Source organism: Cryptosporidium ryanae, assembly GCF_009792415.1.
Source record: "Cryptosporidium ryanae isolate 45019 chromosome Unknown contig_11, whole genome shotgun sequence".
Taxonomy (NCBI): domain Eukaryota; phylum Apicomplexa; class Conoidasida; order Eucoccidiorida; family Cryptosporidiidae; genus Cryptosporidium; species Cryptosporidium ryanae.
In genome coordinates, this window is record NW_027125521.1 from 328,316 (window position 1) to 342,506 (window position 14,191).

A 14,191-nucleotide genomic window follows, 5' to 3' on the forward strand; every position below is an offset into this window, starting at 1 on the left:
AGTTAAATAACAATAAAAGGAGTGATAGATTATGATCCCTGGCGGGTGTCGGTTTGGATATTTAATCTAGATTTCAGAAGCAATATCTAATATGTCTACAGGATACAGTATATATTACATGTAAATAAAACAAAGTGTGAAAGGCGTGTGAATTTTCAATAAGAATCTGCTTTTTACGTTTAAATAGGATAAATAGTTGAAAAAAAATAAGTAATAGTATTATCTAACAAGCAGCACTAACTATATATAAAATACGCAAAGTTATCGGCAAAAAATAAAGTTTTACTTTATTTTCCAATGCTGTGAAATAAAGGTAAAATCATAATATCATTTTGTAATTTAACAAACAGGTATTGAAGTTCAATATTTGGTACTATTTATGACAACTTAGATTTATGTCATAAATAAATAAGGTTATTGTACAGGTATTATAACAGAACAGGTACAGGTGATTAACATTTTAAGGGTATTTCATTAGTCAATAAAAAGGTACATTTTTGAAATTCAAAGGTTAAGAAGAAGCATACACAAAATGAAATTCGAAATTCAATATTTACAGACAAATAACTTAAAACAAGATGATTTATATTACTTTTCAGAAGAATCTCTTTTTGGTAAGCGTGAAGGCGAGGAAGGGTACGTTTGTTTCAAGTCTAATTTCAAAAATTCCGACATGTTGAATGAATCAATACTTGAACAAAATTTGATACCCGGTGGAAGTTTAGTGGTGCCTAATTGGATGAATAATATGATTCATACGCAAAGTAGTAATAATAATACGTATACCGATTTAAACGCAGAAAATGAAAATGTTAATAATACTCTAGATTTTAAGATTAAGGACAGGTACGACTCGGGTTCATGTGATCTTAACAGTATATTTAAAAGACCAAGACACTTTTCTTGTTTCATATGTAATAAGTATAAATCAAGAAGTACAAAAGCAAGGTTTAAAGTCTGCAAGCACGTATGTTGCTATCATTGTTTAAGAAAAGCGTTACAAATAGAGTATTGGGGAGCTAAGAAAGATGTTTGGAGAAAATGCAGAGCAGTATGTCCATTTTGTTATGTATTTATAGACTGGACAAAAATCAAACCGTTCATCATCTTAACATCAGAGGCAAAAGAATATCCATTAATGGCTTTATGCGAAAGTGATGAGAGGATGAAGGAGGCTTACAGAGTTTTAAATGCTTTCTTTCCGAAAGGTGTTCCTAACGAGGTAATTTTTGGTCAAAATATCGACTTTACAATAAAACCAAAAGTAACGCAAACACTTTTTGGGTATGGTATTGAGCTTTCCGGTGCCAGAAGTAACTACTCAAACAGTAGTTTAAGTGGTCATGAGAATAACGACTTGATAATTTATTGTGGTAAGATAATCAAGTTAGACAGTGATTTAGAGTCTTTCGAAAAAGAGACCGGATTAGGCGATATTACGACAACTGAGGGGGAGGATGACATTAAAGATGGGTCCGATTACAGTTACTACAGTGATTCAGAAAATAACACCACAAAAAAATATACTATTAAAGGGTGGGATAGAATAACAGAAAATGACAATAGTGGTGTTTTGGATCGCTTTGAAAGCAATAGCGAAAAGGAATTTAATACAGACTATTCTCGCGTTTATCCTGACATTTTTTCGTCCTGGAGAAATATTGAATTTATCTCTTTAAAAACTAATCGCACCTTCTAAATTGTTTTTTGTATATTTTAATGGGAAAAGTGTATTATTTCTAGTTTATGTACTTAAATGAACAAAAGTCAGTTAGTTGAGGCTTTTTTGGGATTAAATAGAAGTAAATACATGAGCAAGCGAAAAACAGCCAGATAATTTTAAGAAAGTAAAAATTATTTCTTTGTTTTTGATTAAAACTAGTTTGTCTTTGACCATTTTTTTGTTTGGGTTTTGCATCAAACTTCCTATTTTGTTCTAGTTAAATAAGGCAATTACTAGTGTAATAATATAACTATAAATATTTTACTTGATTTCCTTTCCATTTCTAAGCGAACTGGAGTCAATTAATGTTTTCCTCTTTGGTTGAGTATCCTTTGCACACAATAAATACAACAGTTGCAGCCAATATGGAGGTACCAACTAAGATAGAAGCACCAACAATTGCTTTTCCAGTTGCAGTCCATCTATTTGAATCTTGACGTTTACTTTTAATTTTCACATCATTTTCACTCTCCTCATTATCACTATAACCTCTAAGTGTTGGGAATGTTGTCTCAATTTTATTTATATCACTGAGCTTTGTCTCGTTTTCAATATATTCAAGCTCTTGGTTCTTTAAATCCTCTTCAAGATCGCCTTTTGATTTGTCTTCTTCCCGCAGTGCCTGATACTCCGCATCAGTTAATTCTCTTACTGTTGGTGAATACTCATCCTCTGACGTTTGAATTTGGCTATCCTCCAATAGAGATGGGTCATACTGCAGCGTTTGAGGTGGCTGTTGCTCATTAGCATAAGTTTCTTTTTGAGAAGAATCAAGAATTTGTTGGTCATTGTCTGATAACTCGTCGTACTTTTGATCACCTTCAGCACTTTTTAGTTCCTTGTAGTATTCGACTTCATTTTCTAATTTTTTAGCATAGTTTTCCTGATTCATTAATTCCTTTAGCTGTCTTTCACCTTCCTCTTTCTCAGCAGATGAAATTGAATCCTCGATTACCTCAACTCCATCTACAAAACCGTCCCTTTCTGCTAACGTAGACACTCTAAAGAAGTTTTTCATTGTATCAACTGTTTGCTGATCTCTGTGATGAATTGCAATGTCTATTGGTCTTTGACCATGATTGTTAAGTGAATCTAGCATTTCCGCAACAACATTTGACTTGAACATAATGCCTAGTACATAATGAACTATCTCGTCATTCTCTGACATTGCTGCTAAGTGAGCCAGATTGTTTCCTTCAGTATCTACTAGTTTACTTAATTTTGCCCCTACCCAAAATTTTTGTGACAATGTATGTGACAATGCTTGCATTAAACCGTGCTCTACCATTTTCTGCAGTATTGTTCTGCCTTTGTTATCAACAGAACACGTTAATATACTTATATATGTACCCGGTTCTAGTCCCGATATATTAGACATTGTACCCTGCAGGCTATCCAATGCAGCTATTAACTCCTTTTCTGAGCCCTCTTGTACTTGACTTCTCGGAAGTGAAAGCTGGTATACTATATTTCTTATACCCAATAACACATAGTTGTTTGGATATTTTGTCATTAGCCAACCTAATATCGTTGTACATTTTTGTCTTGATTCTGGTGGTACGTGAAAAATATCAACCAATGTGAATGCTGGTAATTTGTCAGTCTCTGAGCTTTCTACATTTGTCCCTAATATTGAATTGTTATTTGAAATAAAATTCAAAAACGCTATTAACAGCAGAAAACGTATTATTGAACTCATTTTTTGTCTTACTACCTGCTTGTCTTATTACCAAAAATGAATGTATATATTATCTTAACAAACTACCCTTAATTGCGTATTAACAACTATTTTATTACCTAAATTAAATATTGATCTCTTATTTTTATTTAAATTTAGTTTATTCTACGGATCATTTTTCTCTTTTTTATTTTATTTTATTTTTTTGAATTTCTAGACCTTGTATCAGCACATATAGTGTAGTATTTTATATATTTATTTTAAGCAGTTTTACTGTTTATATCTATTGTTTCTTACTAGTGTGTACATATATGATAATAAATTAATATTTGTACATGTATAGTTCCCTCTTCTTTCCTTTATATTCATACTTTAATTTTTTGGTTTTTGCACCCAATTACCAAACCTTGCTTATGGGTGTGTATATGCACTTGAACTCTTTCTTAAAATTTTTCTCACATTTAATTCACACAAGTTTTCATTATGTCTGTTTTTCTTTTAATGTTAAGTAATAAGAAGACTCTTTTTTGTCTTTTCGGTTTAATTCATTATTTTTGTTTTCACATTCCAGTATGACACTCTTCTAATAGTGAAGTCTTGACCTCATAAACTAAAAGTTACACTAATCAAAGGAATTCACGCGCGACTAAAACATACTTTCGGTAAACAGCAACATCTTATTCCTGTAATTTTAGTTATCATCATTAAATTAATTCTATTTAAAACATTTTACTTGTGCGATAAAAGTGCATGTGCGCATGCAAAATGAGGATAAATCGCAGCGCACTCTTATTTAAGGCACTTACCCATTTTTATTAAATTAACTTAAACTCATTAAAACAAATGTTATGTAAAACTGACTTTAAAATTTTTCGTTGATCTTCCATTCCGATCGCTTAATCTATAATTAGTTCCGACCTGCTCAGCGAACAGCATTCACTGTAAGCAATACGTTCAATTTTGCACTAACCCAGTAACGGTATCAAGCATAAACCTTAATCATTTTGTTACTGCACAAACTATTTTTGAAGATAGTGAACTATGTAATAAACAGCATGGTTATTTTTTCGAATGCGCGGGAAACTCTGATGGCAATAATTTAATGATTGATTTCACCACACAGAAAAGCGACTATCACCGCTTATATTTGAAATTGCATGATTCACGAGGTAAAATAGCATGTATATTAAATATTTAATGTATGTTTTATAAAAGCAATCGTACTTGTTTGTATAGTTAGTGTTTGTATTGTAAGCTTAAGATAAAGATATGGATAATGAACGCACAATAAGTTCAGTAAATAACAATTATCTGAGTTTTGGGGTGGAAAGCAACACATTGGCTAGAAATGACGATTTAAACAACGTTAAAAGGTTGGAAAACGTAATAGAGCTATTGGTTTATATACAACTGATAATTTCACTGTTTCTTTGTATTGGTAGAAACGACTATAATTTTATATTGTATCTTTTGGGATACTATATATTTTGTGCAGAAACAGCTCCGTTAGACGTTAATTCATTAATTAGAAAAATAACGGGAATAAGACGATATTTGATGTTGATAGTTCTTGCAACCTTAATAGAAATAGTCTGGCTTTCTTTCGCCGCCTCAGGTTGGACTTGTCCAAGTAATCAAAGTCCAGACGTTTGTTTCGTAGATGATTTTCAAATGAATTGGGAATTGCAGTTGCACATTTACATAATTTGGGGTTCATTTATTAATTTGATTCTCAAATTTATCCTCGGAATTAGTTGTTGGATGTGGATTAATAGAGAAAGAAATAAACTCGAATCGATATCTCTAAAACCCCTTTTATTTTATTGGTAACTTAATTTTCTATATAGTAATAGGCTTTTTCTTCCCAAATCGTAACCGTTAAGAATAAAAGTGTGCGTTTAATTCGCCACTGTGAGGTAGACTAAGTCCCGAATGAGAACAATCCACAAGGAAATCAGGGGACCAAGAAGCAGGATCGCGAATTTACACCTTATATTTCCTGGACCCTGAACTTTTCAAGACAGCAGCAAATTCGAGGTGGTGTAGTGGCAGTCAAAAATAGCAAGAAAATAAGGTTTAGTCACTAAGAATTGAGAATAAGGACACTGTAACTTAATACTGGTGTATGATAGCAACAAGAATGTGAGAAAATAAAATAAATAAGCAAATAAATGAATAATAAGTTAATCTTCATATTTTCTCTTGGTTATTAATTTCTATCATGCTTGTTTTAAACCATATTATCTTAAATATAAACTTGACCTAAATTAAGAGTCATCTTCATCACTCACCTCGATTTTCTGTTTTTTTAAATTTGTTTCAGCTTCATCACTATCATCATCTTCATCACCATCATCATCCTCGTCGTCATCACATTCGCCTTCAAAATCATCAATTTCATCATCCAAATCTGCCTCTCCGGGTTCGAAATCAACCTCATCCTCATCATCTTCCTCATCAAGATCATTCTCATAAAATTCCTTAAGATCAACTCCGTCTTCCTCCTCTTCCTCATCCTCATCCTCTACCTCTTCATTATCATCAGATATTTCATGGGCATCCGAGTGACCGGTTTCATTTTCCCCACCAATTGTATCGTCGTCTAAAACCTCATCCTCATCATAACCATAATCTTCAACCTCTTTCCCGTCCTTGTCCATTTCGTCTAATACAATCAAGTTAGGTATTGTTTCAAATACGATAGATCTGTATGAGTCTGGATTATTTTCTGCAATAGGATTCAATAATATAGATAAAGTCTCTAAATTAGGCAACTCCTTAAGTAAACTAAGCTCGTTAAAATCGCGAATTTTATTCCCACCTAATAATAAACAGCGAAGATTCCTGTAATTCAGCAATACACCAAGTCCACCAGATATATGATTATCCTGAATCTCAAGAACTTTTAAATTTTCTAGTGGTGGAAAATTATCCAGCTTTTGCAAACCCGTAGCGTTCAGACTTAAATGCTGTAAATTAGAAAAACGACTCAAAAATTCACTATCCTCTTGAGTTAATTCTCTAAGCCTAACACCGTCTAAAACTAATTCTTTTACCTCTGAATAGTCTACACTATTAATATTACTATTTTGACTAATTGACACTTCTTCGTCCGGTAATACCAAATCCTGTTTTCTAAGCCGATTCCTTATTAAGGCCTCCATTTTAACAATTTAAATTACCCCACTGCCGAATGCAATTCTCTTGGTGAGGGGCAACATAACTTTGGTGGGGTATATTCTCATTAAGTAAATTCCTTCGCATTGTGGCCTATAAATTATACTTTATATACAATTTATGTAACGTTTGGCGCCAAACATTGTTAACTTTTCTTAATTTCACTGCCTCGTTTTTGAAGTGATAGTAAATTGTTAGTATGCTATAGACGACTAACATGTATCTCATACAAATGTCGTTTTTATAAACAGGTCTTCCATTGATTTAGTACTAGTATTAGGAACATACCCTAAAACTCAAATATTAATTTAAAAAATATTTCCATTTGTTTGGTGAATTTAATTATTGTTTTCCTGTCCCACTTACACACCATAATTTTAAATTATGTGTTCTGGTCTAAGTGTTTGGTTTTAGTGACAAATATTGACAAATTTTTATTTTGAATCTGTATTTAAGTCTATTTCCTCTGCTTTGTTATATTGAGTTAGGAATAGGATTCCTGCATGTGTGCACTTGGCAAAATTTAAAGTTCTAAGAAGTGAGGTTGGACAATGAAACACAAACAGAATTTCACAGTATAGTTTACGGGGATTTAATTTTTAAATGTTAACTAGGCTATTTTGGTGTAATAGAGTTGTTTGTATAGAAAATAATTTCCGTAAGTGATAAATTATAATAAATAAAATTTACTCCTTATTCTATAGTTCTAAATATGGAATCACTTTGGTGCCAATGCAATAAATGGTTGTTTTTTAATGCATATATTAACTCCTTCCTCCAGATACTCATCTCTTGATATCCATAAATTTTCCTGGTAGTTCTTTAGTTCACTGAATAACTGTGCTCCTTTCCAAACAGCGAAATTTCTATCCTCAGAAGGTGTAACCCTAATATTATTTTTTGCTTGAGAAGGACATATATACATGAGCTCCTCTTCAAATCTTTCAACTATTCCACTAAACAGTGAGGTTCCACCACTAAGTATAATCGAACTCATTAAACTTTTCCTGACTTCAATAGGGGACGACATAATTGACTCCATAACTAGTTCATGAACGGGCTGAACATCTCTCATAATTAATCCAGGATCAAAAAGTACCTCTGGAGCGTAAAACCTTTCTTTATCCAACTCTATTTTATTTGTTACTTCATCATGCAATGTAAGCCCGTCTGGTAAAGTATAAACTTGTGATGTTTCTTCCTCAAGACGTTCGTTCTCCAAAGAGGGATCCTTTGCTATATAGCAAAGAGTTTCCTTTATTATTCTTACATGTTCAAGGTCATCTCTTGTTGTGGCAATATAACCCCTGTCTGATAGCAGTTTTTGAAGATACATTGTTATCTCCTGACCACCTATGTCTGCCCTTCTTAATGAGCTTGAATCACAGTAACCGTCATAAACTGGAACAACTTGTGTCACACCCTCCCCAATGTCGCAGGCTACACCTGTAGTTTTTCCAGCACAATAAAGAGCCATTAAACCCTGAAGGGCAATATTCAAACTCTGTGTTTGAAACATTTCAAACATAAGTTCCGTTATTTTTTCTTCATGCCTATTGCTACATAATGGTGGCTTAGTTATTATTACAGAACAATCTAATGGATCTATATCCAATCCACGATAAAATAGATAGTTTAGGAGCTCCTCAAACTTAGTCCAATCGTCTATATGCCCATGATCTATAGGAAATGTAAGCGAAAGTTTTTTTCTTTGTGCTATTGCCTCTTCACCTACAAATACCGGATTGTTGTCCTCGTCTTCTGGAACATATCTAGACCTATATTGCCCTACCATTGAAGGAAAGATACATGTAGGTGACTTGTCATTACTTGTTCCTGCCTTCATATAACCTGAACCGCAGTCTATTACTATACACTGTTCTCTATCGCTTGTATTTTGGTTTCCTGAAATCGACGCCATTTTTTATTTATAAAAATTTCGAAAGAAAAAAGAAGATAATAGTATTTTGTAATTATTCAAAAGGAAAATAGAGCTGATAGAGAGTTTTCCTTATATTAATTTATCTTCACTATTATTCTTAATGTTACTTTGTATAACGTCTTATTTTTAAACCTTCTCTTTATTTACGAACTAATGCTTTACTAAATAAAGGAAACCAAAGTAAAGAAGTAACAATGCTCAAAATACTGACAAAGGCCAAATTTAGACTTCTTTCGCTAGTTTCTTGCTACTCACTCCCAAATAAGTTATAAAGTACAATGATAGCTTTGTTATCGTTGAGCACAAACAATGGCATCAATGTTTAAGTCATACAAATATAGAAGTCTTAATCCCCTTATTCTCAAATGTTAAACTCAGAGAAGACTTGTATCCTCAGACACTCCTATATTAATGTAAAAATATAATATTTAAAATAAAAATAAAATAAGAGTCCTTTATTCCAAAATTTGCACTTAACATTATTTTCTAGATAATCGCATGCAGGCGCGCGCGGGCTAGTTGTACGGTTTAATGTTGACATTGAATTTACAAGTGTTATGCGTATAAAGGATGTGAATGTTACTACCAAGATTAGTATTCAATAAGACAAATCCCGAGTTAATAATCCCCTCAGGAACTAAAGCGCTAAGTAAACGTGAACACAAGATGCACGTCGGCAAACGAACAAAAAAATAATTACAAACAAGTGGTCAATTATACACTGAAATAAACATATAATAGTTAACATTAGAGCCACTAAAGTGTTTTCTTCTTAAAGAATAGGAGGTAAGTAAAAATAGCAAAAGTGACTACTAATATAATATCAACAATCACCACGTAATATAGAAAGCATCTTTCTAAAAAGCGGTAAGTGTTTGTAGAAATAGAAATGCGAAGAAACAGAGGGTGCACAAAAGGACCAAAGCAACCAATTCTGAAATTGAACGAGTAATCAGATTAGTTCCATACGCAATAGGTAATTGTGTGAGAAAAATTTCTGAGGTTAAATTCTCTGAATTTTATCAGCAACAACAGCCTGATTGGCTTTTCTTAGTTGTTCTCTTTCAAACGTTTTATAATCAAAAGTACAATCGTGGGTGTCTGCATATCTATGAGAGCTGCAAAAATTAAAACCACATCTACAACTAAAGCCATATATTCCGACTTTTTTGTTGCATTTGTAACATCTATTGGGGACAACAGGCTTCTTTTCAACCTGTTCCTGAGTAGTTTTCACCAAAGAAGTTGAAGACGACAAGTCGAAGGAACAACTAGTTTTACTATTACAATCATTCACATCATTATCCACAACCTCCTTCAAATCTTTGACAATGTTATTTCCACAATCTATATCGCAACTGTTATCATTTTTATGTTGGATTTCAAATGTTTTTTCAACACAAGAATTTGAATTAGTGAATAGTGTACCTGCTTTAATTGAAGACTCATTATTGCCTTTAATGTTGCTTACAATGCTACCACTATCATTGTTACTTACATTATTTATACTAATTTTTTCTGAATTAACATTATTCGATTCTACATTTGAACCGTTGTTTATTGATATACTATCTTTATAGCACTTACTGCATAAATTATTTGTTGTTGGGTTTCCGTAAAAACCACAATTATTTAAACACAATGATGGTGAATGAACTGGACTCGATGAAACCGGGGGCGTGTTTGAATCCATATTCAACTCGAAATACAAAAATACTACACTCACCCTAATAATATTATTATCCTGCCAATTATATTATAATTGAATTTCCAATGCACGTTCACCCTTAATCTGACCACTTTCGGCCTAGAAATTAAATTTATGTACGTTCAAAAGGCAAAATTAAGGAAATATCCAAAAATGTTAGCATAAACTCTTATTTTGTCAGTTTTTATCGATAAAAATTAAACTCTATAACACACTCCAGCCAATATTCTCACAATATACCTATCAAAACCCTGTTTTAAGCCCTCAATGTACTATATATGTTCTCCGCGATATACCTTTGTTGATATATTCCTCTCTTATTTTATTTTTCTTAATTATTATCTGTTTATTTTACCAATTATTTTTTATTTTTTTTTTCCAAGGGGAGTAGAAAATTTTCACTTTTCTGTTTTTGGAGAGGATTGTACCGCCTAAAATCAACCCCGACAAGCCATGCAGGTGGAGAAACTTGCGAGGGCAGTAAAATTGCATACGTAAATGTAAAAAAATATATCAAAAAAAATTTAATTATAATATTATGATAAATTGATTTAAACTCTATATAATTATTCAGTTAAATATCAGCGTGTGTTCTATTTAAGATATTGCTGAATTATCTATATTTTTAACGATCAAGAAATCACGATTTTTAGTGAGTGCACTATTACGCTCTAATTTTTTTTCCTTAAATGAAATAGATTGATAAAATAAAATTCATTCGCATTTTATGAACGTTCTAAAAAAATATTCTTTAAAAAAGATGTATGTACGCATAATATAAAGGAGGTTAATAGTTTAAAAAGAAATTTTCATGTTGTAAAAGTGCATGATTGTCTGTACATACTCCTTTGATCTACTAAAATATGCAATTGGAGTTACAAATTTAAGGAAATACATTTATAATATGAGTATTTTAATACTCTTAAGGTTTACCTGATTTCAGTTCGTAAATCCACCATACGACAAATTAAGATGCACACAGAGTATAAAATGAATTACTTAAAAACATATTTTGATTTTAATAAAAAAAAAAATAAAACATATTATTGATGTTATAGAAATAATTACACTGGATTTACGAGTATAATATAGAAATTGTATGCATTTTAATCTAGTTTTTCTATTGTGAATCCCTCCATGAATAATTTATAAGTCACTACACAAGCAAGCACACAAAAATATACACAGAAAGTCAAATAAAATGAGTAATAAAAAAAGAGACAATTTGTCAATACCATACTGTATTTAAATATTTTAAATTTAGTTTCTTAGTGTTTTAAGAGTGTGTCGTAGAAGCAGCAAATATTTTAAATCAAAAGACACCTTTTGTATAAATTCATATTTAACGGCATAAAATACTTTTATACAAGCGAAAATATGATATTTTAGTGAGTTATTCAAATTCTTGATGTCATTTGTTTTGTGAGTTTTAAGGTATGCAACTATATCTTGTTTATATATCACAAAAACGAATTACATATAAGCAACAATGTAGACTATATATTTGGCAAACTATTCATGTTTCCTTAAAAAATGTAATTATCGTAGGTATTTTTAACAACAAATTCTGAGAAAATGAATAGCTGCACAAATGTTAGTTATAATTACATTTTCTTTACCTTGCTTTTATCGTTAATATTCTCTCGGAGAGAAAAGTTTTAGCATACTCATGATTGAAAAAAGAATTTGCCTAACTACATATCAGTAGAAAAATCTAGATACTATGAATGTAAATCAAAGCTTAGAAATAACGAGAAATTCATTTTTTAAATGTGTGTGACCCATATGAACTCAGTTTCTGCACTATTAGTCATGTAACGCTTATTTCATTGTCATTAGCAATAGCATAAAAATTGCTGGAAACTTATCGTAAAATAAGAAGGAAAACTAACAAAAAACCAAAAGAAGTTTATTCACATTGAAAATAGTTAAAAACACTACAAAAACCCCTGAATCATTCACTTTTTAATATATAATTCTGAAATACCTACAACTACACATGTCAATCCACATCTGGCGGGTATACAAACTTCGTCCCGCTATTGTGCAACATATGACAAATTCAAAAACGCTGTCTATGGGGATCGAACCCATGACCACCAGCTTAAAAGGCTGGCGCTCTACCGTGCTGAGCTAAGACAGCTCACGGCGGATGGGCCCTGAATGGAAAAGCTATTCAAAGGCTAATAGCTTAAATAAATATTATGCACGGATGTTTTGTCAACAAGTTAGAAAACATTCAATTTATAAATATTTTGGGTTTTATATGCTTTTGTTATTTGCGCAATTACGGTAAAAGCCTTACACAAGATTTATTTTAAAGGTGTGTTTAGAATCTGTTATTGCAGTGTAGGAAAAATAGCTAATAATTTGTATTTTTGCATTCGAAAACTTTAAATGTAATAACTAATTATCTAAACATTAAATGCAGTGGACATACAAACAATAAATTAGTATCTTGTTTTAAATTACGAATAATATTTGATTGTCATTTAAAATTGTATACCTTGCTTTCTAAAAAAAATGTATGACCTTTAATGTTTCGCTTTTTATAGAAACTAGTATATGACATTGCAAAAAGAGTGTTTATCGAAACACAACTTGAGTGTATTAGTAAATTACTTGAATGAACCGCGGTTCTTAAGCCTATTATTTCATGTGCCATTAATATTAATACATTATATGAAACTCTAAATTGTCATGTTTGGCTTCGAAACGCTAAAGTGTGTGAAGAGAAATGTAATATGCTTTTTTAATTCTTTTAACTTAATATTAAAGTGTTTATTTTTTTTTTTTTGTTTAATAAATATATGTGCATTTATGTTTCTTTAATAGTTGATAAAATAATTATTATATACATAAAACTGGACAACAAATTCAAATAATATTGTTTATTTTATTTTTTAATTTTTGAAAATAATTATTCTGCATGCTTTTAATTTTATAGAAATCATCATGTATTTTAAACACTGTTTAAATGGATAAGAAACAGGTCAAATTTTACTTTTTTTTTTTTTTTCGCAAAAGCTCTATATTGTTTTTAATAATAATAAAGCAAGGATTATTAAAATTGGGTAAATAAAAATATATGTATAAAGCAGAGAAAGGGTTATTTTTTTATTATAATACATTTAATGTTTAATTCTAGTCAGAATTAAAAATCAAATGCATAATTTTTTTATTCATGCGTAATTTACATGTATGTATGCAAATATTTGATTTTCTGAAAAAAGAAAAGGTGTACAGTAAAATAAATAAAAGCTTGTTCATTTTTTAATTTTAAATCAGCGAAACAAAGGTGTACTTTTCTCAGTTGTTATGACAGTTACTTCTGCCTTGTCACATTATCTTTTTTTCCTCAAGTCCTCCTGAGCTATTTTATTGTATATTAAATCAGCCTGAAGCAACACACTTCTTGTGATCGTTGTTTCCATATGTGCTCCTAATTTTTAAAATTAGGTAATTATTATCACACAATTTCTGTATTGAATTTTTTACGATTTTTTATTTTATTACTGTCTCATCTAACTCCCCTAAGCATAAATTTTATGTACCCGTTTAAATGTTAAATAAGTTAAGGCGGGCATTTGCTTGAAATTAATTTGGAAAAAAAACAAGGCTTGTTTTAAACTATCCTCTATAGACTGGATATAAAAGTGTAGGAGTCAATATATAAATAAAATAAGTTTTGAGGAGGTAAGTGGGTATTATTTTTGCTTAAATATATACTCGCTGATAAAGCAAGAGAGATTTTAGAGACTTTCCAGAGTATTATGGAACATTAACAGTTTTTTAAAACCCACTGGTTTTCTTATTTATTTCACAACTAGTGCATTAAATACATTTAAATTAGCATTTACTGTTCTTAAGCAGTAACATTTGCTTTTTTATTCTGAATTAAGAATTCAATTAAACAAATTGGAACAAAAAACGGGAAAAGTTACTCAACGAAACACAATTGTG

The 14,191-nt window shown here is 31.0% G+C and overlaps 6 protein-coding genes across 6 annotated transcripts; 2 read left to right on the forward strand and 4 right to left on the reverse strand.

The window, feature by feature from the left end:
• Positions 1 to 532: 532 nt before the first annotated feature.
• FG386_000084 (uncharacterized protein) lies at positions 533 to 1,699 on the forward strand (the record flags this gene model as incomplete). Its single annotated transcript, XM_067339585.1, has 1 exon — positions 533 to 1,699. One exon carries the CDS (start codon positions 533 to 535, stop codon positions 1,697 to 1,699), a length of 1,167 nt encoding a protein of 388 aa, XP_067198193.1.
• A 322-nt stretch (positions 1,700 to 2,021) lies between these two features.
• On the reverse strand, positions 2,022 to 3,422 carry FG386_000085 (uncharacterized protein; the record flags this gene model as incomplete). The annotated part of the gene is made up of 1 exon (XM_067339586.1): positions 2,022 to 3,422. The coding sequence occupies one exon, from the start codon at positions 3,420 to 3,422 to the stop codon at positions 2,022 to 2,024; it is 1,401 nt and encodes a 466-aa protein (XP_067198194.1).
• A 1,248-nt stretch (positions 3,423 to 4,670) lies between these two features.
• On the forward strand, positions 4,671 to 5,231 carry FG386_000086 (uncharacterized protein; the record flags this gene model as incomplete). Its single annotated transcript, XM_067339587.1, has 1 exon — positions 4,671 to 5,231. The coding sequence occupies one exon, from the start codon at positions 4,671 to 4,673 to the stop codon at positions 5,229 to 5,231; it is 561 nt and encodes a 186-aa protein (XP_067198195.1).
• Positions 5,232 to 5,668: 437 nt separating this feature from the next.
• Positions 5,669 to 6,565, reverse strand: FG386_000087 (uncharacterized protein; the record flags this gene model as incomplete). The annotated part of the gene is made up of 1 exon (XM_067339588.1): positions 5,669 to 6,565. The coding sequence occupies one exon, from the start codon at positions 6,563 to 6,565 to the stop codon at positions 5,669 to 5,671; it is 897 nt and encodes a 298-aa protein (XP_067198196.1).
• Positions 6,566 to 7,296: 731 nt separating this feature from the next.
• On the reverse strand, positions 7,297 to 8,499 carry FG386_000088 (actin; the record flags this gene model as incomplete). Its single annotated transcript, XM_067339589.1, has 1 exon — positions 7,297 to 8,499. The coding sequence occupies one exon, from the start codon at positions 8,497 to 8,499 to the stop codon at positions 7,297 to 7,299; it is 1,203 nt and encodes a 400-aa protein (XP_067198197.1).
• A 1,024-nt stretch (positions 8,500 to 9,523) lies between these two features.
• On the reverse strand, positions 9,524 to 10,213 carry FG386_000090 (zinc finger transcription factor ZFP33; the record flags this gene model as incomplete). The annotated part of the gene is made up of 1 exon (XM_067339591.1): positions 9,524 to 10,213. One exon carries the CDS (start codon positions 10,211 to 10,213, stop codon positions 9,524 to 9,526), a length of 690 nt encoding a protein of 229 aa, XP_067198199.1.
• Positions 10,214 to 14,191: the final 3,978 nt, after the last annotated feature.